General features: G+C 36.5%; 2 protein-coding genes and 6 non-coding genes across 15 annotated transcripts in view; 2 read left to right on the top strand and 6 right to left on the bottom strand.

Moving 5' to 3' along the window:
- LOC127841495 (probable basic-leucine zipper transcription factor S) overlaps positions 1-24,346 on the bottom strand; it is a 156,880-nt gene that overhangs the window by 1,148 nt on the left and 131,386 nt on the right. The window lies entirely within an intron of this gene.
- LOC127841494 (GRIP and coiled-coil domain-containing protein-like) overlaps positions 1-24,346 on the bottom strand; it is a 104,092-nt gene that overhangs the window by 933 nt on the left and 78,813 nt on the right. For 2 of the 8 annotated variants that reach the window (XM_052370350.1, XM_052370351.1), the window contains exons 6-7: positions 16,936-17,067; positions 15,643-16,664 (exon numbers count right to left, since the gene is read on the bottom strand). The exons of 1 other annotated variant lie outside the window; for it this stretch is intronic. In XM_052370350.1, coding sequence (XP_052226310.1) covers positions 16,600-16,664; positions 16,936-17,067 — 197 coding nt within the window. In that variant the 3' untranslated portion in view covers positions 15,643-16,599. Of the gene's footprint in view, positions 1-6,228; positions 7,024-15,642; positions 16,665-16,935; positions 17,068-24,346 lie in introns of those variants that run through there. 5 more of the 8 variants (XM_052370347.1, XM_052370341.1, XM_052370348.1 and 2 more) reach the window with 5 other exon arrangements.
- On the bottom strand, positions 3,785-3,857 carry Trnar-acg (transfer RNA arginine (anticodon ACG)). Its single transcript has one exon. It is a non-coding gene; the product is annotated as a tRNA-Arg (tRNA).
- Trnar-ucg (transfer RNA arginine (anticodon UCG)) lies at positions 4,067-4,139 on the bottom strand. The gene has a single exon. It is a non-coding gene; the product is annotated as a tRNA-Arg (tRNA).
- Positions 4,643-4,715, bottom strand: Trnar-acg (transfer RNA arginine (anticodon ACG)). Its single transcript has one exon. It is a non-coding gene; the product is annotated as a tRNA-Arg (tRNA).
- Trnas-uga (transfer RNA serine (anticodon UGA)) lies at positions 5,064-5,145 on the top strand. Its single transcript has one exon. It is a non-coding gene; the product is annotated as a tRNA-Ser (tRNA).
- Positions 11,967-12,039, bottom strand: Trnar-ucg (transfer RNA arginine (anticodon UCG)). Its single transcript has one exon. It is a non-coding gene; the product is annotated as a tRNA-Arg (tRNA).
- On the top strand, positions 13,006-13,087 carry Trnas-uga (transfer RNA serine (anticodon UGA)). The gene has a single exon. It is a non-coding gene; the product is annotated as a tRNA-Ser (tRNA).

Here is a 24,346-nt window from a genome sequence, read left to right as displayed (position 1 = left end):
TACATCAGCCTTACAGTTTTTTGTTTGGTTCGTTTGTTTTATTTGCTGTTGTAGCCCGGCTCTGTTGAAGGACTCTCTCTTGCATATTCTACATTTAAACTCATGTGGTCCATAAATGGGGAATGGTATCCCAGTCCTCCGCTAATTTTAAATTCCTAATTACGTAATTGTATACTGCAACGGAAGATGCACTTATTATCGCCCTTTAACCTTCATCATCTGAAAAGACAGTAAAAGAGTGGTTAAAGAAAATTTCATATCAGAATAAGATTGCCACGTCATTACATACATTAAATTAATTAAAATATTACTGAAAGGGCTGATAAACATTCTATTATCTTGTACATCAGCCACCCCACAACCCATCTTCTTTAAAATCGGTGAATTCAATTGGTCGGCAGGTTTTGTGTACAGCATTTTTATAATTCTACAGTAAAATGATTAAGAAAACACTTATAATGCACCACATAACATGCTATAAAACTATAATATTGAAGTACACATATAAACTTTATTATAGATGGGTAGGTATTTCGTGTCAAAATCTCTTTCACATATGAAAGGGCTGTTGGTCATTTTGGAAGTCATGTTATGCTGCTTAAAGTACATATAGATGCATAACTTTATTTAGATTAAGCAATATAAAACACTAGGTATTTGCCAAGATTCATGAGAGTCAAATATATACAAGAAGTAAAAGCGTAATGGTGCGCAGCGAGACTTGTTCATATAGAATTGAACCTCTTATTTGCTTTCTTTCGAAATAATTTCATGTCTCCGAACTAATATGCAATATGCCAGTTGTTTTTTTTAATATGCGGATTAATTCTCCGTTTTAGATCCATAATTAATGAATGCCTCAATATTTTATAAAATCAACACCGGATTAATGTTCACTGACATTTTTTTCATACAGATTTGATATAAAATTATTGAGCTGAACAAAAAAAAAAATACATTAAGACCTGTTTTCCCGGCACACGCGCTGGACATACACCTTTAAAAAAACGCTATATAAATTCCAGCACTTGTGCACTAAATAGATTGTAAACAATGAAGGTTGAAATCCGTACGTGTGAAATTTTCTGGTAACCAAGAGCGACGTCAAAGTTCATGAAGCCTTTCATTCATAAATGTATATATGCGTCGGTTGTCAAAACCAGCATAACAGGATGTAAAATCTATTGTTGACCTGCATACTATCCGCTGCTGTGTGCACACGCCAATTAGTTTAAAATGGATTCCGAACCGGTAAGTCGATTACATAACATCAGAACATAATATCCCTTCCAAAAAGGGCACTATGTTGCTTAATAGTACATGTATATTGCAAAAAAGTGAAGCTCCACACGTATAATGTCGCAGTGTATAACAATACAAGTTATGTTTCATCTTATGTAATGTAGCTTGAGGTTTCGTATCTTTGTAAAGTATGAAAGAGGTATACGTATAAACAGAGGAAACGTTCTTTAAACCATTCATATCAATGGTAAATTCATTCACGACAGAAAGTTCGTGTATTACCTTCTAACATGGGTATGAGCTATGTTGGTCTTTGGGAAGTCATCTCCCAAATGTGCTTAAAAGGAAGTAAGTTCCAAAAAGAGGGGTTAAACCAATAGTTTTTGGCAATAAATTAGTTATAAGAGATAAAACGGCGTCGGGAAACTGAAACAATCATTGCTTTATTTAAATTTTACCGTACACGTGCATCAATACTGTGAATTATAAGAGAAAATGATATTTGTACATCCCATTTCTCGAACGTCACAAAAGGAGACAACAGATTTGTGGACGGTTTTCCTTAAATAACTTTTTTATCGCGACGTCTATGATCTTCAAACAAGAAACCGAGGGAAACACAAACACCGGAGAGCCGAAATGGCATATTCATTTAAAATAATTATAAATACAAAGGGGCTTATCGGGTGAAAATATTCTCTCTTCTTTCAAGAAAACTCAACAAACGACACCATCTTTGAAGTTTTGTTCCAACTTTCTCACTTAAACGCGGTAAGCTCCCGTATACGCATGCCACCCCCCCCCCCTGGAAAACTGGTTCGATCGGTAATACATTTAAGTCAAGCAGCAAAATAGGATTATATGTGGCGTGTTCTGAGACTTTTGGTGCTTATTCGGCAAGTCCCATAATGAGAAAACTCATCCAAAAATACGTCGCTAAACTTGAGATTAATTTTGTACATTTTATCGTATTTACGTGAAATATGTACATATAGAGTTAAGTACTGGTCCTTGAAAGTGTTTTCTATCAAACAAATAGTTGGTTTTGCCCTGACCTTTTAATTTAAATGAGCTTCAAATCGTGTATGTACTTGAATAAGATTACCTGTTGTGGCTATCCCGTTCACACTTGTTAATGAAGTATATATTTGTGTTATAGATATATCCTGAGATACGAATATATAACTAAGCATTCCGCTAGCAATTGAACATGCAATCTCCTGAACTCAGTGAGTCATCTTATCCGTTTAACCATGGGGCCAATTGTTCTTGAAGCTCAAGAGCAGCACGTGCTAGCTGCACTTTAAAATTAAGAATATACTGTAATGACGAAAGTATGAATTCAAAGGGTATTGCCGACATATTAAAATAATCTGCTATGTATAAATGCTAATTGCTAATTCCGTAGCTTATATTCTACAAAAACAGATTTGCAACGAAAGAGAACACAGTGAATTGAAAAGCATTTGCGGCGCACATAAAACACGTTAACTTATAATTGCGTGAACTAAACCACAGAAGGTATGAATTGCATATAATAATGCTGCACTGACTCATTTATATTTCTAATTATTTCTAGTACACGTTTCCTTACATCGATGGTGCTATGTATGAAGAGAGCCTCTTCAGTTATTAATTAAAATATTCGTTCAGATTAGCCACATAAAACTAATAAGTGACGAATGTTAAATTATATGTGCTCTGAAATAGTAATTTAGGTATTTAAGGGCATTTTTTTATCAGCACAATTATATTTTTACAACTATGATTTAAAATAAAAGAGACCGGATTTTAAATTTAAAAAAAAGTTAACAGATAGAAGAATTTACCATTTCACATTTTGCCAATAAAATAAGAGCTAAGAATGTACTTGAACGGATAACTTTAATTAAATAATTATTATCATTTTCTTAGTATAATATATATTTTTTTAAAACAGGTTTAGTATAGTATTATACTATATTAAGACAATGACACACGGCAAAGCTGGGCAACATATGTAAAATAAACGCTAAACACGGAAAGCATGGACCGTAGCCACATTAAATGAAGTTCAACATGCGATCTTAAATGACTAAAACTTGCGAGCTCCTGATCCGCATTTCAGACGACTGATTCATAGTGTCACGTGACCTGAACATGACGAAGAAGAACACCGTTATGACCTTAGATAATCGCGTATGTTTGCTTTTGTTATTTGTTCAATTTGAACATTAAATGCATGTGTTGACTTAAACATAAATAAAACTTAAATATAAGTTCACGAAAACTTGTGTGGTTAAGGCGTTGAACTTGAAATCAAATGTGATCCTCCCGCGCAGGTTCGTACTCTGCTCGCAGCGTTTATTATTGTATATTTTACTTTTCATTAACAACAACAACACAAATTGCTAATTGTGTCATGTTCATTGTAAAACTTAACACAAATTGCCCTCTGTTTACCTGAGTGTTTTTTATTAAATTAAGTATCCCTCTTTTCAAATGCAGGAAGCGTTGTTGACATTGCATTTACGTCAAAAAGATGTATGGCAGATTGAAATATCGATCCCGGCAGGACTCGAACCTGCAATCTCCTGATCCGTAGTCAGGCGACTTATCCATTGGGCCACGGGACCATGTCGAACACTTTGGTTTGTGCGCATTTAACATTTTACTAAATAGCCTGTTAAACAACCGAATAAAGCAAAACAAAAACAAAATACTAGGATTGTACGCCAAATCATTTGACTAACATAGTAAGTAAATAAAGGACATGACATGTTTTAATGACGGAAACAGCGATTGAAAAAAAATGCATTATCCACAATGGATTGATATAAACATACGATCCTGGCAGGACTCAAACCTGCAATCTCCTGATTCGAAGTCAGACGCCTTATCCATTAGGCCAAAGGACCTGACGAATAAAACAAGGTACGTCCGTTTCGTTATGTTATATGCTTAGCTTTAGCATTAAAAACGTGTGTATATAAATAGAAAATAAGCTGATGCCGAGTTTTATACGTTTCCTGTATATTCCAACATTACGAACATAAATAAGACGATCCCACAAGGACTCGAACCCAAAATCTTCTGAACCGTAGTCAAGCACCTTATTCCTTGTGCCATGGTAAAATAGTGTATACCGTTTACTATGGTTTATTGAAACGGAAAATTATTACATGTATACGATTCCGGTAGCGTTCGAACCTGCAATCTCAATATCTGGAGCCACGCACCTTATCCAAAGGTCATTGACGAAAGTCGCTAACAATTATTCATGTTCAATTTAAAACTTAACGAAAGTTCCATAATGTTTGCCAGAGTGTTTCTAAATAAAGTATCCATCTTCCCAATGAGTCTGCAGTTATCGTTGTTGAAATTGCATTTACGTCAAAAGATGTGCGATAGATTAAAAAATCGATCCCGGCAGGACTCGAACCTGCAATCTCCTGATCCGTAGTCAGGCGTCTTATCCATTGGGTCACGGGACCATTGTCGTACCCATTTGTGTCGTTTTAATACATGTAAAGTTTGAACATTTAAAGCATATATGCACTTGAATAAAATAAGTTGTTGTGGCTCTCCCGATTAAATGTGTTAATGTAGTATATGTTTGTGTTATATCCTGAGATACGAATATATAACAAAGCATTCCGCTAGCAATCGAACATGCAATCTCCTGAGCCGCAGTGAGTCACCTTATCCGTTTGGCCATGGGACAAATGTGTACACCATATCTTACACTAGTATAGGTTGAGCGTGAATATATCAAACCAAGCGATTGATTATATTCAAAGAGACTGATAATTGTTAACGTAAACTGAACATGCGATAGATAAGCTGTGATGGCCGAGTGGTTAAGGCGTTGGACTTGAAATCCAATGGGATCTTCCCGCGCAGGTTCGAACCCTGCTCGCAGCGTTTATTATTGTAAGTTTTACTTTTCATTTACAACAACACAATATGTACTTTGGAAATGGCTAATCGCATCAAGTTTATTGCAAAACTTAACTCAAATTAGCAGGGCGACTTTTTATATTTCCGTTGTAAGACAACACAGCAACGGAATCGGTTTGCTACATATGCCTTTCGATGGTCGATGGTAAATTGCTCGATCAAGTGGATCCCGGTTCTCAGAAGACCTTTAACATGCGCAATACAGCACCGTTAGTTTTTTGGCAATAAATTAGAGGTTTGATATTAAGCCCGTAAGACGTTTTACGTTTTCAAATATGTCAATACTTACCCCATGTCAGGAAAGTGCACTAAGTAACCAGATTGAAATAAACTCGAAATAATAGCTAAGTTGGTGCATGCATTTTCACTACATACAATGTATGTGAGGATGTTTGCTTACGATACGTTTTACTCATAAACCCCGCGAGAGTGTCGTTCATAAACATTGTACGTACAATCATATAGCTCTAATGTCAATCTAGAACTGAGAAACACAATACAATCATAAGCATTTATTTCTTTATTAATTAAGATTTTAAAATTATATTGACATTTTTAAATTTTCTAAATTTGTGAAGCCCATATAAGCCTAGTCCCATATACACACAGATGACTACGGCAGTCCCAGATCGTCTCTGATTGCCCGGATCAAGATCCTATAAAATCCGTTGACTTTTTAATGTTTTAGCGTCGACGCTCTTCCAAAGATCATCATTCCGGTGACAACACCGGATCCACAAGGACCAGTCTGTACCAACACGGAAGCTAAACCCAACAAACACAGCGGCAACACGGACTGTCCCGGCAGAGGTACGTTCTATTACGGACCAACACGGCATAGACACGGAGTGTCACGGGTAAACACGGAATCTACACGGACAATCCGGGACTTTAACGACAATGACGCGGAAAAACATGGCAGCGATACGGAACAATCACGTTTGCCCCGGAGGGACAATAACTTGCATAAAATAAAGTTGATTTCCGATGATTTCAAGCAGATTGCTAACGCTTAATATTGAATGCTAGTTTTTTACATTGAAATGTTTTAAATCGATATGACATTATGACATAACATTTCATGTTTATTATTATCACACAGAACATAATCTGTCAAATATTATTGTCAAATGATGTTAACTTTTTAAATTTCGTAAAATATTAATCCACATTTTAGTGTTCACAATTAAAACTCCGCTAGATGTACAATAAAATGACATGTTCATGAACTATTTTGTTCAATCACAATGTTCACATCATGTCATCCTGCCAGGACAGAGAGTTTCATCTGCTGAAAAGTAGGATGGCATTGATGCGTCTTCGTTAGGTATAGATTAAGGATCATGTGGACACAACACGCCTATGTCGATGGTTTCCTTTAGTTCAACTTTTGATACTTATATGTGCATGATTTTCTGCTGTGTGATAATAATAAACTGAAAATAGTATGCAATTAAGAGTCGCATCGAAATGAAAATTTTCGAGGTTACACTTTCGAGATCTGATTGTAAAAGTATGGATTCACCGAAAACCAACCTGATGGTAAGTGTCTGCCGTGTTGTTCCGTGTTGATTGCGTAATGCTGTCGGGCTGTCCGTGTTTGTACGTGTGGTCGGTTTGGGTGCCGTGTTGTCACCGACGTTATGATCTTGGTAAAACCTTTGTCGCTTAGAAACCAACCAGTCCACGGATCGTCCCGGATCTGGGTGTATTCGTGATGATCCGGAACTGCCGTAGCCAACCGTGCTTATATGAGACTGGGGCTTAATTTAAATGTCTAAATGTCGACGTCGGGAAGGTGAAGGCTGGAGCTGTCCCGGCAATCTGGTACTCCAATCATCTCTGAAATACATATACGGACACATTAATACATGCCATTGTTAAATATACTCGTATTTCCACGCCCAAGCGGTCTTAATAGTATAATTTTTAGTTTTAAATGAAAAGCACATTATACTAAAAATCTTAAACATATCGCGCAATATAAATAAAAATAATGTCATGCAATATATGAAAAACGAATGTACTTTAGAATTGTTTTTATTATATTTTAAATGCTTCACGCATTAATTGTACATGGTCACTCATTTCGAATGAACCACGCGTACCTAAGAATTCATTCACTGTCCTTGGTGACCTGCGCGCCTTGACGGCGGACGTTGGGACCTTCGCGGAGTGGTTTACGTTGTCAACGACGTCCATCTCAAACAGACTAACCTTCACAGCGCTCTCGGCAAAAGCTGAAAATTGGTGCCAAACAATGTCAACATTTTAAGTCGATGCAGTTTCACATGGTAAAGTGGATATGGTGTACACCTCCCGACCGTGTTATCGTAGTTGAGATCCCCAATCGTAAGTAATGTTGATATGTCAAATGCATAACGAATTCATTCCGACCAAAATCTTTTTTATCATGTATGTAAGTACTGAATACAATTGAAAATGTATGCAGAGACATCGTTGGAAGAAATGACGTAACACAGATAATGGTTTATTTTCATAAAAAAGTGAGAAACTAGCACCATGACATATACGGAACAAAACGTGTTACTACGTAGCACTCATAGCAATTATATGTCAGACTTGTCTATGTAGAAATAATAAAATAAAACAAACAAAAAACACAGATTACATCAGCCTTACAGTTTTTTGTTTGGTTCGTTTGTTTTATTTGCTGTTGTAGCCCGGCTCTGTTGAAGGACTCTCTCTTGCATATTCTACATTTAAACTCATGTGGTCCATAAATGGGGAATGGTATCCCAGTCCTCCGCTAATTTTAAATTCCTAATTACGTAATTGTATACTGCAACGGAAGATGCACTTATTATCGCCCTTTAACCTTCATCATCTGAAAAGACAGTAAAAGAGTGGTTAAAGAAAATTTCATATCAGAATAAGATTGCCACGTCATTACATACATTAAATTAATTAAAATATTACTGAAAGGGCTGATAAACATTCTATTATCTTGTACATCAGCCACCCCACAACCCATCTTCTTTAAAATCGGTGAATTCAATTGGTCGGCAGGTTTTGTGTACAGCATTTTTATAATTCTACAGTAAAATGATTAAGAAAACACTTATATTGCACCACATAACATGCTATAAAACTATAATATTGAAGTACACATATAAACTTTATTATAGATGGGTAGGTATTTCGTGTCAAAATCTCTTTCACATATGAAAGGGCTGTTGGTCATTTTGGAAGTCATGTTATGCTGCTTAAAGTACATATAGATGCATAACTTTATTTAGATTAAGCAATATAAAACACTAGGTATTTGCCAAGATTCATGAGAGTCAAATATATACAAGAAGTAAAAGCGTAATGGTGCGCAGCGAGACTTGTTCATATAGAATTGAACCTCTTATTTGCTTTCTTTCGAAATAATTTCATGTCTCCGAACTAATATGCAATATGCCAGTTGTTTTTTTTAATATGCGGATTAATTCTCCGTTTTAGATCCATAATTAATGAATGCCTCAATATTTTATAAAATCAACACCGGATTAATGTTCACTGACATTTTTTTCATACAGATTTGATATAAAATTATTGAGCTGAACAAAAAAAAATACATTAAGACCTGTTTTCCCGGCACACGCGCTGGACATACACCTTTAAAAAAACGCTATATAAATTCCAGCACTTGTGCACTAAATAGATTGTAAACAATGAAGGTTGAAATCCGTACGTGTGAAATTTTCTGGTAACCAAGAGCGACGTCAAAGTTCATGAAGCCTTTCATTCATAAATGTATATGCGTCGGTTGTCAAAACCAGCATAACAGGATGTAAAATCTATTGTTGACCTGCATACTATCCGCTGCTGTGTGCACACGCCAATTAGTTTAAAATGGATTCCGAACCGGTAAGTCGATTACATAACATCAGAACATAATATCCCTTCCAAAAAGGGCACTATGCTGCTTAATAGTACATGTATATTGCAAAAAAGTGAAGCTCCACACGTATAATGTCGCAGTGTATAACAATACAAGTTATGTTTCATCTTATGTAATGTAGCTTGAGGTTTCGTATCTTTGTAAAGTATGAAAGAGGTATACGTATAAACAGAGGAAACGTTCTTTAAAACCATTCATATCAATGGTAAATTCATTCACGACAGAAAGTTCGTGTATTACCTTTTAACATGGGTATGAGCTATGTTGGTCTTTGGGAAGTCATCTCCCAAATGTGCTTAAAAGGAAGTCAGTTCCAAAAAGAGGGGTTAAACCAATAGTTTTTGGCAATAAATTAGTTATAAGAGATAAAACGGCGTCGGGAAACTGAAACAATCATTGCTTTAGTTAAATTTTACCGTACACGTGCATCAATACTGTGAATTATAAGAGAAAATGATATTTGTACATCCCATTTCTCGAACGTCACAAAAGGAGACAACAGATTTGTGGACGGTTTTCCTTAAATAACTTTTTTATCGCGACGTCTATGATCTTCAAACAAGAAACCGAGGGAAACACAAACGCCGGAGAGCCGAAATGGCATATTCATTTAAAATAATTATAAATACAAAGGGGCTTATCGGGTGAAAATATTCTCTCTTCTTTCAAGAAAACTCAACAAACGACACCATCTTTGAAGTTTTGTTCCAACTTTCTCACTTAAACGCGGTAAGCTCCCGTATACGCATGCCACCCCCCCCCCCTGGAAAACTGGTTCGATCGGTAATACATTTAAGTCAAGCAGCAAAATAGGATTATATGTGGCGTGTTCTGAGACTTTTGGTGCTTATTGGGCAAGTCCCATAATGAGAAAACTCATCCAAAAATACGTCGCTAAACTTGAGATTAATTTTGTACATTTTATCGTATTTACGTGAAATATGTACATATAGAGTTAAGTACTGGTCCTTGAAAGTGTTTTCTATCAAACAAATAGTTGGTTTTGCCCTGACCTTTTAATTTAAATGAGCTTCAAATCGTGTATGTACTTGAATAAGATTACCGGTTGTGGCTATCCCGTTCACACTTGTTAATGAAGTATATATTTGTGTTATAGATATATCCTGAGATACGAATATATAACTAAGCATTTCGCTAGCAATTGAACATGCAATCTCCTGAACTCAGTGAGTCATCTTATCCGTTTAACCATGGGGCCAATTGTTCTTGAAGCTCAAGAGCAGCACGTGCTAGCTGCACTTTAAAATTAAGAATATACTGTAATGACGAAAGTATGAATTCAAAGGGTATTGCCGACATATTAAAATAATCTGCTATGTATAAATGCTAATTGCTAATTCCGTAGCTTATATTCTACAAAAACAGATTTGCAACGAATGAGAACACAGTGAATTGAAAAGCATTTGCGGCGCACATAAAACACGTTAACTTATAATTGCGTGAACTAAACCACAGAAGGTATGAATTGCATATAATAATGCTGCACTGACTCATTTATATTTCTAATTATTTCTAGTACACGTTTACTTACATCGATGGTGCTATGTATGAAGAGAGCCTCTTCAGTTATTAATTAAAATATTCGTTCAGATTAGCCACATAAAACTAATAAGTGACGAATGTTAATTTATATGTGCTCTGAAATAGTAATTTAGGTATTTAAGGGCATTTTTTTATCAGCACAATTATATTTTTACAACTATGATTTAAAATAAAAGAGACCGGATTTTAAATTTAAAAAAAAGTTAACAGATAGAAGAATTTACCATTTCACATTTTGCCAATAAAATAAGAGCTAAGAATGTACTTGAACGGATAACTTTAATTAAATAATTATTATCATTTTCTTAGTATAATATATTTTTTTTTAAACAGGTTTTGTATAGTATTATACTATATTAAGACAATGACATACGGCAAAGCTGGGCAACATATGTAAAATAAACGCTAAACACGGCAAGCATGGACCGGACGTGTATAAACGGATCGTAGCCACATTAAATGAAGTTCAACATGCGATCTTAAATGACTAAAAATTGCGAGCTCATGATCCGCATTTCAGACGACTGATTCATAGTGTCACGTGACCTGAACATGACGAAGAAAAACACCGTTATGACCTTAGATAATTGCGTATGTTTGCTTTTGTTATTTGTTCAATTTGAACATTAAATGCATGTGTTGACTTAAACATAAATAAAACTTAAATATAAGTTCACGAAAACTTGTGTGGTTAAGGCGTTGGACTTGAAATCAAATGTGATCCTCCCGCGCAGGTTCGAACCCTGCTCGCAGCGTTTATTATTGTATATTTTACTTTTCCTTAACAACAACAACACAAATTGCTAATTGTGTCATGTTCATTGTAAAACTTAACACAAATTGCCCACTGTTTACCTGAGTGTTTTTTATTAAATTAAGTATCTCTCTTTTCAAATGCAGGAAGCGTTGTTGAAAATGCATTTACGTCAAAAAGATGTATGGCAGATTGAAATATCGATCCCGGCAGGACTCGAACCTGCAATCTCCTGATCCGTAGTAAGGCGTCTTATTCATTGGGTCTCGGGACCATGTCGAACACTTTGGTTTGTGCGCATTTAACATGTCACTTAATAGCCTGTTAAACAACCGAATAAAACAAAACAAAAACATAATACTTGGAGTGTACGCCAAATCATTTGACTAACATAGTAAGTTAATAAAGAACATGATGTGTTTTTAATGACGGAAACAACGGTTGGAAAAAATGAATTATCCACAATTGATTGATATAAACATACGATCCTGGCATGCTTCGAACCTGCAAACAATGGTTGGAAAAAATGCATTATCCACAATTGATTGATATAAAGAACGATCCTGGCAGGATTCGAACCTGCAATCTTCTGATTCGAAGTCAGACGCCTTATCCATTAGGCCACAGGACCTGACGCTTAAATAAGATACGCCCGTTTATTACCGTACCGTTATGACAGATAATAATTGCACTAAGTTTCATTATGTTCCATGATTAGCTTAAGCATTAAAAACGTGTGTATATAAATAGAAAATAAGCTGATGCCGAGTTTTATTCGTGTCCTGTATATCCCAACATTGCGAACATAAATAAGACGATCCCACAAGGACTCGAACCTAAAATCTTCTGAACCGTAGTCAGGCACCTTATTCATTATGCCATGGTAAAAAAGTGTATACTGTTTACTATGGTATATTGAAACGGAAAATTATTACATGTATACGATTCCGGTAGCGTTCGAACCTGCAATCTCAATATCTGGAGCCACGCACCTTATCCAAAGGTCATTGACGAAAGTCGCTAACAATTATTCATGTTCAATCTAAAACTTAACAAAAGTTCCATAATGTTTGCCAGAGTGTTTCTAAATAAAGTATCCCTCTTCCCAATGAATCTGCAGTTATAGTTGTTGAAATTGCATTTACGTCAAAAGATGTGCGATAGATTGAAAAATCGATCCCGGCAGGACTCGAACCTGCAATCTCCTGATCCGTAGTCAGGCGTCTTATTCATTGGGTCACGGGACCATTGTCGTACCCTTTTGTTTCGTTTTAATACATGTAAAGTTTGAACATTTAAAGCATGTATGCACTTGATAAAAATAAGCTGTTGTGGCTCTCCCGATGACACGTGTTAATGTAGTATATGTTTGTGTTATATCCTGAGATACGAATATACATAACAAAGCATTCCGCTAGCAATCGAACATGCAATCTCCTGAACCGCAGTGAGACACCTTATCCGTTTGGCCATGGGACAAATGTGTACCCCATATCTTACACTTGCATCGGTTGATCGTGAATATATCAAACCAGGGGATTGATTATATTCATAGTGACTGATAATTGTTAACGTAAACTGAATATGCGATTCATAATCTGTGATGGCCGAGTGGCTAAGGCGTTGGACTTGAAACCCAATGGGATCTTCCCCTGCAGGTTCGAACCCTGCTCGCAGCGTTTATTATTGTAGGTTTTACTTTTCATTTACAATAACACAAGATGTACTTTGGAAACGGCTAATCGCATCAAGTTTATTGCAAAACTTAACTCACATTAGCAGGGCGACTTTTAATATTTCCGTTGTAAGACAACACAGGAACGGAATCGGTTTGCTTCATATGCGCCTCGAGTGGTCAATGGCTCGATCAAGCGGGTCCCGGTTCTAAGAAGACCTTTAACATGCGCAATTAAGCACCGTTAGTTTTTGGCAATAAATTAGAGTTTTGATATAAAGCCCGTAAGACGTTTTACGTTTTCAAATATGTCAATACTTACCCCATGTCATGAAAGTGCACTAAGTAACCAGATTGAAATAAACTCGAAATAATAGCTAAGTTGATGCATGCATTTTCACTACATACAATGTATGTGTGAATGTTTGCTTACGATACGTTTTACTGATGAACCCCGCGAGATTGTCGTTCATAAACATTGTACGTACAATCATATAGCTCTAATGTCAATCTAGAACTGAGAAACACAATACAATCATAAGCATTTATTTCTTTATTAATTAAGATTTTAAAATAACATTGACATTTTTAAATTTTCTAAATTTGTAAAGCCCATATAAGCCTAGTCCCATATACACACAGATGACTACGGCAGTCCCAGATCGTCTCTGATTGCCCGGATCAAGATCCTATAAAATCCGTGGACTTTTTAATTTTTTAGCGTCGACGCTCTTCCAAAGATCATCATTCCGCTGACAACACCAGATTCACAAGGACCAGTCCCTACCAACACGGAAGCTTCACCCAACAAACACAGCGGCAACACGGACTGTTCCGGCAGAGGTACGTTCTATTACGGACCAACACGGCATAGACACGGAGTGTCACGGGTAAACACGTAATCTACACGTACCATCCCGGACTTTTACGACAATGACGCGGACAAACATGGCAGCAATACGGAAAAATCACGTCTGCCCCGGCGGGACAATTACTTGTATAAAATAAAGTTGATTTACGATGATTTCAAGCAGATTCCTAACGCTTAATAATGAATGCTAGTTTTTAATCGATATGACATTATGACATTCCATTTCATGTTTATTATTATCACACAGAACATAATCTGTCAAATATTATTTTCAAATGATGTTAACTTTTTAAATTTCGTAAAATATTAATCCACATTTTATTGTTAATAATTATAACTCCACTAGATGTACAATAAAATGACATGTTCATGGACTATTTTGTTTAATCACAATGTTAACATCATGTCGTCCTGCCAGGACAGAGAGTTTCATCTGCTGAAAAGTAGAATGGCATTGATGCGTCGTCCTTAGGTATAGATTAAGGATCATGTGGACACAACACGCCTATGTCGATGGTTTCCTTTAGTTCAACTTTTGTTGAACACTTGAGCATGACAGGCCGTCGATCTATTGCTGCCTACTTCAGCCCAAATGAATATGTTGCAGGTGTCAACCAAGTTCATATGGATTATGGAATGTTAACCCTTGTAGTTGTAGAGCAAGGATCAATCACGCTGAGAACACTGTATGTCGATGTGCTTTCCGACCAAAACACAGACACAGTTTTGTAGATGCTAAGGGCTGCCGAACTGCTTTGCGATGTTCTCCCATTCATGTTTTCAGGACAGCGAACTAGTTCATCAACAAACTCTATAAGTATCGCATCGCAGATCTGCTGATGATCTTGGAGTTGGTGTTGTATACGAGGCCGTTCATCAGAGAGTGGTTACTGTCCCCTAATGCTAAGTACCCTTATGTTATTGCCAATTTAATGCCAGCTGACAGGGGCTTCTCGTAGTTGGACTTCTTCAGCTTGATTCTGTCTCGAATGCGTGTCAGAATGTATTAGTATATCTGATAGGCCATGCGCAGGAAATTAAAGAAGCTGTTAGCGTCTTCTTTCTTATTATCGTTAATCAACGGAGCTTTTTGACCCAGGTCTGGACTTCTGGCGAGCAATGTTCTGACCCAGATGGTATTCTGCTGTATTCTATTCACCAGTGTTGATACAATCTGTTTCGCGACCTCTATAGCTCTGTCGTAGCTTGGCGTTAGCAATCAGGATACTTTTTACAACATGACCTTTTTTAGTAGAAGCGTGAATCTTGCAAAAATCTCTGGCCGAAAACATTTCCCTAATTGCTATAAAGAAGCTACCACAGTGAAATAGATAAGTCGCAAAACGATTTCATCAACACTGGTAAACACAATAAAAAAAACAACATCTGGGTCAGAAAATGGCCTACCAAAAGACCAGACCTGGGACAATACTCTCAGCTGATGAAAGAATCGAATAAAAAAGACGTAAATGGCTTCTTTTGTTTCCTCCGCATGGGCTATCAGACATAGCAAGAGATTCTAACACGAAATGGTGACAGATCCAAACCAAACCAGCCAAACTACGTGAATCCTCTGTCAGTTGGAATTAAGTTGTCCATAACATTGCGGTACCTGGCATTAGGGGACAGTAACCACTCTCTGATGTAAGGCTTCGCTCACAACATCAACTCCAAGATCACCATCAGGTCTGCGAAGCGATACTTATAGAGTTTGTTGATGAACTAATTCGTTGTCCTGAACACATGCATGGGAGAATATCGCCAAGCACTTCGGTGACCCTTAGCAGCTACACACAAGTGCTTGAGTTTTGGTCGGGAAGCACATCGACAAACAGTGTCATCAGCGTGATTGATCTTTACACTACAACTACAAGGGTTACCATTCCATAATCCATATGACATTGGTCGACACCTGCTACAGATTCATTTGGTTTCAAGTAGGTAGCCATAATTCAGCCCGTGGTTTTCAAGTGTTCAAGAGCATAAAACCATCATCAAGGGAATGGTGTGCCTGTCTGATCCTGAATCTTCACTTCGCTATGGGCATAAGAATGCGAGTGCTGCTGACGAGAAGGACAATTATTACAAGGTCAAACCAGGACAATGGCAAAACGACAACCCGCTCATAGATGTGTTGTCGGATCTATCTTCGAACGCATTCACAAAGGAAATAAATAAACAACGCGAATATCGTCGGGCCTACTTCAGCTAAGAATCCGGGTCCGTGTCCAAAATTTAAGACATGCTATGATACTTAAATGAGCAAGATTTTGTGCTGTGTGATAATAATAAACTGAAAATAGTAAGCAATAAAGAGTCGCATCGAAATGAAAATTTTCGAGGTTACACTGTCGAGATCTGATTGTAAAATTATGGTTTCACCGAAAACCAACCTAAGTGTCTCTGCCGTGTAGTTCTGTGTGTTCCGTGTTGATTGCGTAATGCTGCCGGGTTTGTCCGTGATTGTACGTGTGGCCGGTTAGGTGCCGTGTTGTCATCGACGTTATAATCTTGGTTAAACTTTTGACGCTTAGAAACCAACCAGTCCACGGATCGTCCCGGATCTTGATTCTGGTGTATTCGTGATGATCCGGAACTGCCGTAGCCAACCGTGCTTATATGAGACTGGGGCTTATTTTAAATGTCTAAATGTCGACGTCGGGAAGGTGAAGGCTGGAGCTGTCCCGGCAATCTGGTACTCCAATCATCTCTGAAATACATTTACGGACACATTTATACAGACCATCGTTAAATATATTCGTATTTACACGCCCAAGAGGTCTTAATAGTATAATTTTTAATTTTAAATGAAAAGCACATTCTCTAAAAATCTTAAACATATCGCGCAATATCAATAAAAATAATGTCATGCAACAGATGAAAAACGAATGTACTTAAGAATTGGTTTTACATGTCTTATATTTAAAATGCTGCACGCATTAATTGTACATGACTATTCATTTCGAATAAAACACGCGTACCTAAGAATTCCTTCACTGTCCTTGGTGATCTGCGCGCCTTGACGGCGGACGTTGGGACCATCGCGGAGTGGTTAACGTTGTCAACGACGTCCAGCTCAAACAGACTAGCCTTCACTGCACTCTCGGCAAAAGCTGAAAATTGGTGCCAAACAATGTCAACATTATAAGTTGATGCAGTTTCACATGGTAAAGTGGATATGGTCTACACATCCCGACCGTGTAATCGTAAATGCGATCCCTACTTATTGGTCTCTAGATCCTTCCGTGCCGCGTTCTTCGAAAAATGGGCTTAATGCATTTGCGTTAATTGTCGTCCCGGTTTTGTCAGTGTATTACGCATCGACAAATGAGGGACGACGCGTTTCGCTTTTATGGAATTTTACGTTCAAATAAGTATATTTTTAGCTACAATCCAGTTCAGGCGAGAGTTACCTCCCAGATAAGCTAGTGCAGTACACACAGGCTAAACTGGGACAACACTTGACGTACTCGCATTAAGCCTAGTTGTTCCAAACCGAGGCTCCTTTCTAAGACACGGAGCACTAGTGCTAGTGCTAATGCTCCAAGTTTTGCAAACAGCTGGAAGTTTCAGGACAAGAGCCTGAACTCCGATGCGATCTAACGCATCTATAAAATGACATTCATTTATGCATATTTGTGATATAAGTTCCAAAAAATAGGTGGACAAAAACACCATATATGTGTAGAAATGAAATAATTGTTCTTGTCAATTTTATTTGCCTTGGCAGGAAAGATAAGAAGAACTAATGAACTAATGTACAGTTTTCGATTTTTAAGTAAAATGTTTCCTTTGTTTCAAATTTAAAGTAACACAACTTTATGTTTACCATCAATAATATCATCGCATAATTTGCCAAAAATCTTACCACTTAAAACGCTTGAAGATACGGAAACGCTGTTGGTTTCCTTGACAATCTGTCCGTAGGTGATGTCGTAATTGTCGACCTGTTCCTTCAGGACGATCTCAGATGACGCCTTGATGACGTTCATGGCGTTAGATTCTTTGATGGTGTCGATATCAATGACAACGCGTTCGTTGGTTTTGTCGGTGTCCATTACCACGCGTTCGTTGGTGGTGTCGGTATCAATGACCACGCGTTCGTTGGTGGTGTCGGTATCAATGACAACGTATTCGTTGGTGGTGTCGGTATCAACGACAACGCGTTCGTTGGTGGTGTTGCTATCAATGACCACGTGTTGGTTGGTGTTGTCGGTATCAATGACAACGTATTTGTTGGTGGTGTCGGTATCAACGACAACGCGTTCGTTGGTGGTGTCGCTCTCAATGACCACGTGTTGGTTGGTGGTGTCGGTATCAATGACAACGCGTTCGTTGGTGGTGTCGGTATCAATGACCACCTGTTCGTTGGTGTTGTCGGTATCAATGAACACGTATTCGTTGATGGTGTCGGTATCAACGACAACGCGTTCGTTGGTGGTGTCAGTGTCAATGACCACGCGTTCGTTGGTGGTGTAAGTATCAATGACAACGTTATCGTTGGTGGTGTCGGTATCAATCACAATCTGTTCGTTGGTGGTGTCGGTATCAATGACAACGCGTTCGTTGTTGGTGTCAGTATCAATGACAACACGTTCGTTGGTGGTGTCGGTATCAATGACCACGCATTCGTTGGTGGTGTCGGTATTTATGACAACGTTTTCGTTGGTGGTGTCGGTATCAATGACAACGTTTTTGTTGGTGGTGTCGGTCTCCTTGATAACTTGTTCGCCGGTTGTTTCCACATTGCTGTAATGTCTCTTCAGCAAGTTCTCCTCTGACTCTTTCATTAGGTACGTAACGCTGGCTTCCTTGATCAGATGGGCCACGGAATTGCGAATTACTGTATTCACGAATTCATCTAATTGAAAAATAAAAACGGTTTAATCATAAAAGAAGTTATTACAAACATAATGCATTTAATTGTATTATACAATCGATAATATCGTCGATAATTTGAAACAACAACAACACCAACAACTACAAGAACAACAACGAGGACGACAATACTAATATAATACTAATTATAATACTACTACTACAACAACAACAACAACAACTGCTACTACTACTACTACTACTACTACTACTACTACTACTACTACTACTACTACTACTACTACTACTACTTCTACTACTACTACTACTACTACTACTACTACTACTACTACTAATAATAATAATAATAATAATAATAATAAAAATAACAATTACACACAAAAATAACAATTATAATAATAATAATAATAATAATAACAATCAAAATAATAATAGTCAGTGTTTTGCCGTGAATCTTTACTGTTGGGGACAGGGACCCATTAGGGTTTAAAAAGTGGGGACAAAAAAGAAAAATCTGGGGACACCGTAATATATTTGTAGCAGAATTAAATTTTCAGAAACTAATTACCTTTTACTTGCACACTTAAATTTGCTTGATTTCTTCGTACTGTGAGCCAGTCCACAGGATGTAACATTCTAATTCAAACTTGAACATTTTAAAAGCTTTTTAAAACTGTCAAACAATTGTCAACATATTTATAAAACTTTGAACAGATTTATGGTCATTGGACTCAGCATTGCGTGTCAAAGTCCTTGTTCGATATTAAGAATTACCGATAGTAAAGGCGTTTTCTTTTTTGTGCTTTATGCACAAACTGCATGTCATTTTGTTAATGTCAACAGTGACAAAGACAATTTTCAAAGACAATTTGCTTGGAATGTACATTTAGGGGCAGACTTTTTTGTCATTGCTAAACGATGTTGGGACTTGGGAAGACTCTGTTGGAATGTTGTTATTATTATCGTCATATTTTCTAAGTTTACTTACTGGAGGAAAAAAACTAAAATGGAGTTTGTTTTCTTCGGCCGGTCACTTTCCGCCATTTTGATAGGTATGGAAATTTCCTTTATATCTTATTGGTTGTTATAATCTCAACTTACCAATGCAATAAAGTCTTATTAATGTAAATTAACCATTGGCTTCGAAATGACGTCACGTCCAATTAAATAATTCGTTCTAGTTACACATTCACTCGATTACTATACCGACTTACAAATTGAATCAATGAGTTTTTATTCTTAATTTCTTTGCGCCCGCGGGCCCATATACGGAAAACGGGTGGGGACAAATCTTTTGTTTTTTGCGCCAATGACGCAAGGGCGCATCCACGGCAGAACACTGATAGTAATAATAATAATAATAATAATAATAATAATAATAATAATAATAATAATAATAATAATTATTAATTTTTTTTATTATTATTATTATTTTAGTAATAACAATGATTATAATACAAGTATTCATAATACTAGTTTATTGATTAATACTTCATGAAATTATGAATACCTAGCTCTTCTTCCTTGGAACGCGTTGGAGTGGGTTCGTGAACAACGGCTTTGTTTGTGACCTGGCTTAAATCTAGAGGAAAACAATTTGTATAATGTAAATCATAATGCAAAACCTGTTTTATAATGTAAATCATAATGCAAAACCTGTTGTGAACTGCAAAAAAATAGCAAGAAGTTACTCTTAATATAATCAATCCAAAATCTATTTAGAATGTTTAAAAGCGATTCTGTACCGCGACAATGTGGCGAAGAGTTCCGGCTGTTTTCATCGTTTGAATTCTTTACAACTTGAGTCCGTCGAATCTCGGAACTTGCTTCTTCAGCATACAAGGAGGGTTGATAACCGTAAGTTGATTGCTTGACGACCTTCTTTTTAGGGACAGTACTGTCCGCTGCAGTCTTTGACGTCTTTTTCGTGATTTCCATATCGCGGGTTCCAGTCTCATTGTGCAGTTGGTCGGCACGCAGCTGTCCCAGATGCTTGTTGTCACGAAAAAACTTCCGCCGGAAGTCATTTTTGAATTTCGCCACCTGATATTTGTGAATTTTAAGTACATATTCATCTAAACATCCTTTATAATAACAATATAAATCAACATCAAGTCGAAGCACGGGAACGCACATGTTTTGTTTAAATATCGTCATATGTAACCGAACATGGCAGGTCGCGATCGGGCAGTGCCTACTACGAGCGCTACTTCTTCGAATAACACGCGTGAAACCTAAAGCGCTATTTAGCAAACACTTTGAAAAGAAAGCAGAAACTGATTATGATAATCTTCTTATACACTTAATAAAAATCCGTCCTCGTTCTGGAGCAACGGGGTCTAATGCATGTGCGTGGAGTGTCGTCCCAGAATAGCATGTGCAGTCCACACAGGATAATCAGGTACGTGACTCTCCACCGAATTTGGATTTTGCTAAGAATATAATTCCTTTATAATACATATATTTTATAATAAAAGCGAAAAGTCTCGTCCTTGATCTGACTATGCGAACTGCACAGGCTATTCTGGGACGACACTACGCACATGAATTAAACCTGTTTTCCCGAGGCTCAATTGTAAATTATTTGTAAAAAAGCAATTAAATCGGTAAAATAATGCATAGTTTATATGCATGCGATAGCATTTGATGCATTTGGAGGACACCAAACAATCGCGTACATTTCTTTAAAGCTAATGTTTTGTAGCATGCATCGAGTATTTTGGTGCTCAATGGCTTTACATATTTTCAGTTTGATTGCATTGAAATCCTGGACCAATAGTGACAACCCAGCGTCTTTTACGCTATTAATTCACATTTATTATATATCGGCATATTAAATATTTATAATCAATTTTCCACACATCATTCGGTTCCCTAGTTTAATTCATTCAGTCAAAAAACTAAAGCAAATAACATTTTTCGATCAGTGTATGTAGGAAAACTAACAAAAAATCAGTGATAACATTCATAATACAAATATTCGGTAATTCAATTTTGAGTTGCGTTGAAACATTCCATCAATGATCATTATCAATTCCATCTTGCGCTTTCAAACAAATAGATATTCACAAGCCTTTGCAAGACTAAATACAAACTAACACTCCATATAGTCTACAGTTTCGAGCAAAACCCTTGGTATTTTCGATATTAGTTTAATATATGAACACAACCTGGCCTTGTATTATGAAACAGCCAAAGGACGGTTTTAACCATTAGTCTGTTACAAAATGAATCTGGTAGCAAAAAAGCGAGTCAATTTGTTTAAGACATTACCCTGGCATTCATCGACTTCTTAAATTGCACTAGCCACCGGCAGCTGCCGGGCGGTAAACATCCTGACATCCCCATATTTGTGCAGTTTGTGTCTGTTTTGTTCAAAGCACTAGCAACGACGTGAAATGACGTCACAGTGGAAGTGACGCCTGCTCTAATTGCGTTTCACGTACGCAAGTATTCTATTGGATACTAAAAACGGCCTAAGCGTCATTTATTGAAAATAAAGTAATTTAAAGTATAATGAAGTATTTCTTTAAAGTATAATAACGTATTTCATATTCTGTAATTTACTAAGAAGATTATGTTCCGAAAACTACATCAGAAACAACACCAATTTATTATATCAATTTTATCAGGCCAAAGATGATTTTTTCATCGTCATCTCCAAATATATACGGTAGGAAGGTCCTCTGATTTTTTGTACGTGAACTTTTTTACTATAAAAACGTTGTTTTCCACTTCTATAAGGTTTTCAAGAGACAGACATCTTCCAAGTCGAAATTTACCACATGTTTCAATAAGTTTAAAGTTATTTTTACGAATATGGTAGGAAAACGCAAAATGTTCGAAAACTCAACCTTGATACCCCCAAAAAGTCTTTTGTGTGCAAAAAAAATGGGTTCGGTCGAGTTAGTAAAAGCAAACTACTTATTATTGTAAAACTTAATTCATTAGTGCGTGCAAATTATAACGCAATATCAGTTGTCCTTGAATTTAAATCTGTGTTGCAAGAAACAAGATAATTTTGCTGATCAACGATTTTACTTAAAAACCCCGAAATTCTGAGCATAAAAAGGTTAGGTTCGTCACTTGTTTTATTTACCTGTTGATGTAAATGTATATTTTAATTAATAACTAGTGAGGATCTCTTCATACATTCCACCATATATGTTAGTTTACATCTAATATAAATATTTAGTAATATTAATGGGTCATCGCAACATTGTTTCCTGCAATTCATGCCGCATGACTTTAGTGCGTAGGTCATGCAATCATAACAGACGGTGACACAACGTATTTTATGTGCACATCAGTTGCAAGTAATTTCAGTGTGTTTTATTTTGTTACAAATTTATTTTCTTAAGAATAAGAGCTACGGAACACAAACAACAAGGGGTATTTTTTGAATGCTTTAAACAGTTGAAAAGACTGACCAAATGCATGCAATGATAACAAATACTAGTTCAAGGCGCCTAGCAGGGTCGATTTTTCATAAAATAATGGGATCGTGCGGCATAAAAAATTGCGTCCACATTCGGTCTTTGCCCACTGTGATAAAAAAAAGCCACACATCTACGTAAGAATCGAAAATAACGATAACAGTGTTTTTTTTCACTTGTAGGGGAATGGTGGCGGGGCCCGTCCAAAGGGGAAAAAATGCGTCGTTTTTTAGGAAAAGGGGAAAATTAAAATTTCACTTGTTTATATGTAATGATATTTACTATATCAATACACATGTTTATATGAATATAATATTAACAGCTGAATGTCTTTGTCTTTTTTCTTAAAATTAAAATATATATCAATGTTTTTTTCAACATTAGTTTCAGACAGTTCAGCCTTCATGCACAGTCTCAGTTTTCTTAGCCATTTTGAGTCTAATTGTGATCTTTTAAATCGACAAAATGGCAAATTTGAGCATTTTTTATCAATAAAATGGACCAAATTGGAATGATTTTATCAACAAATATTGACACAATATAGATACATCAGGCCTTTTCCTGGCCATTTTGGGAGAAAAATGCAATTAATGTGAAAAGTCCACTGATTTGGGAAAAACTATTTAATATAACTCTTTATAATAATTCAAAATAATATAAATTATAGTTATATACTTTGTTAGTTGTTTATGAAATAAATTTGAGATATATTTATCACGATTATGAGACAGTTATTTAAAAAAAAAAAAAAAAATTTTTAACTTTTCGAGGGGATTTTTTTACAAAATGGGGGGAAAATATATACTCTTTTTTTAGGGGAATGGGGCCGAATATCGGCCCCGAAATTGCCATAAAAAACACTGGATAATTAACCCATTTATGCCTAGTGGACTCTCCCATCCTTCTAAATTGGATCAATTTATTTCCAAAATTAGGGATGTCTAGTATATTTATTTCTATATTTAAAATATTTCTTACAGAAATTCCTTTAAGCAAACAGCGCAGACCCTGATGAGACGCCGCATGATGCGGCGTCTCATCTGGGTCTACGATGTTTGCCAAGGCCTTTTTTCTAGACGCTAGGCATAAATGGGTTTAACGTAGCATACATTTGGAA

Source organism: Dreissena polymorpha, chromosome 8 (genome assembly GCF_020536995.1).
Source record: "Dreissena polymorpha isolate Duluth1 chromosome 8, UMN_Dpol_1.0, whole genome shotgun sequence".
Taxonomy (NCBI): domain Eukaryota; kingdom Metazoa; phylum Mollusca; class Bivalvia; order Myida; family Dreissenidae; genus Dreissena; species Dreissena polymorpha.
This window is presented reverse-complemented; position numbering and strand designations above follow the sequence as displayed.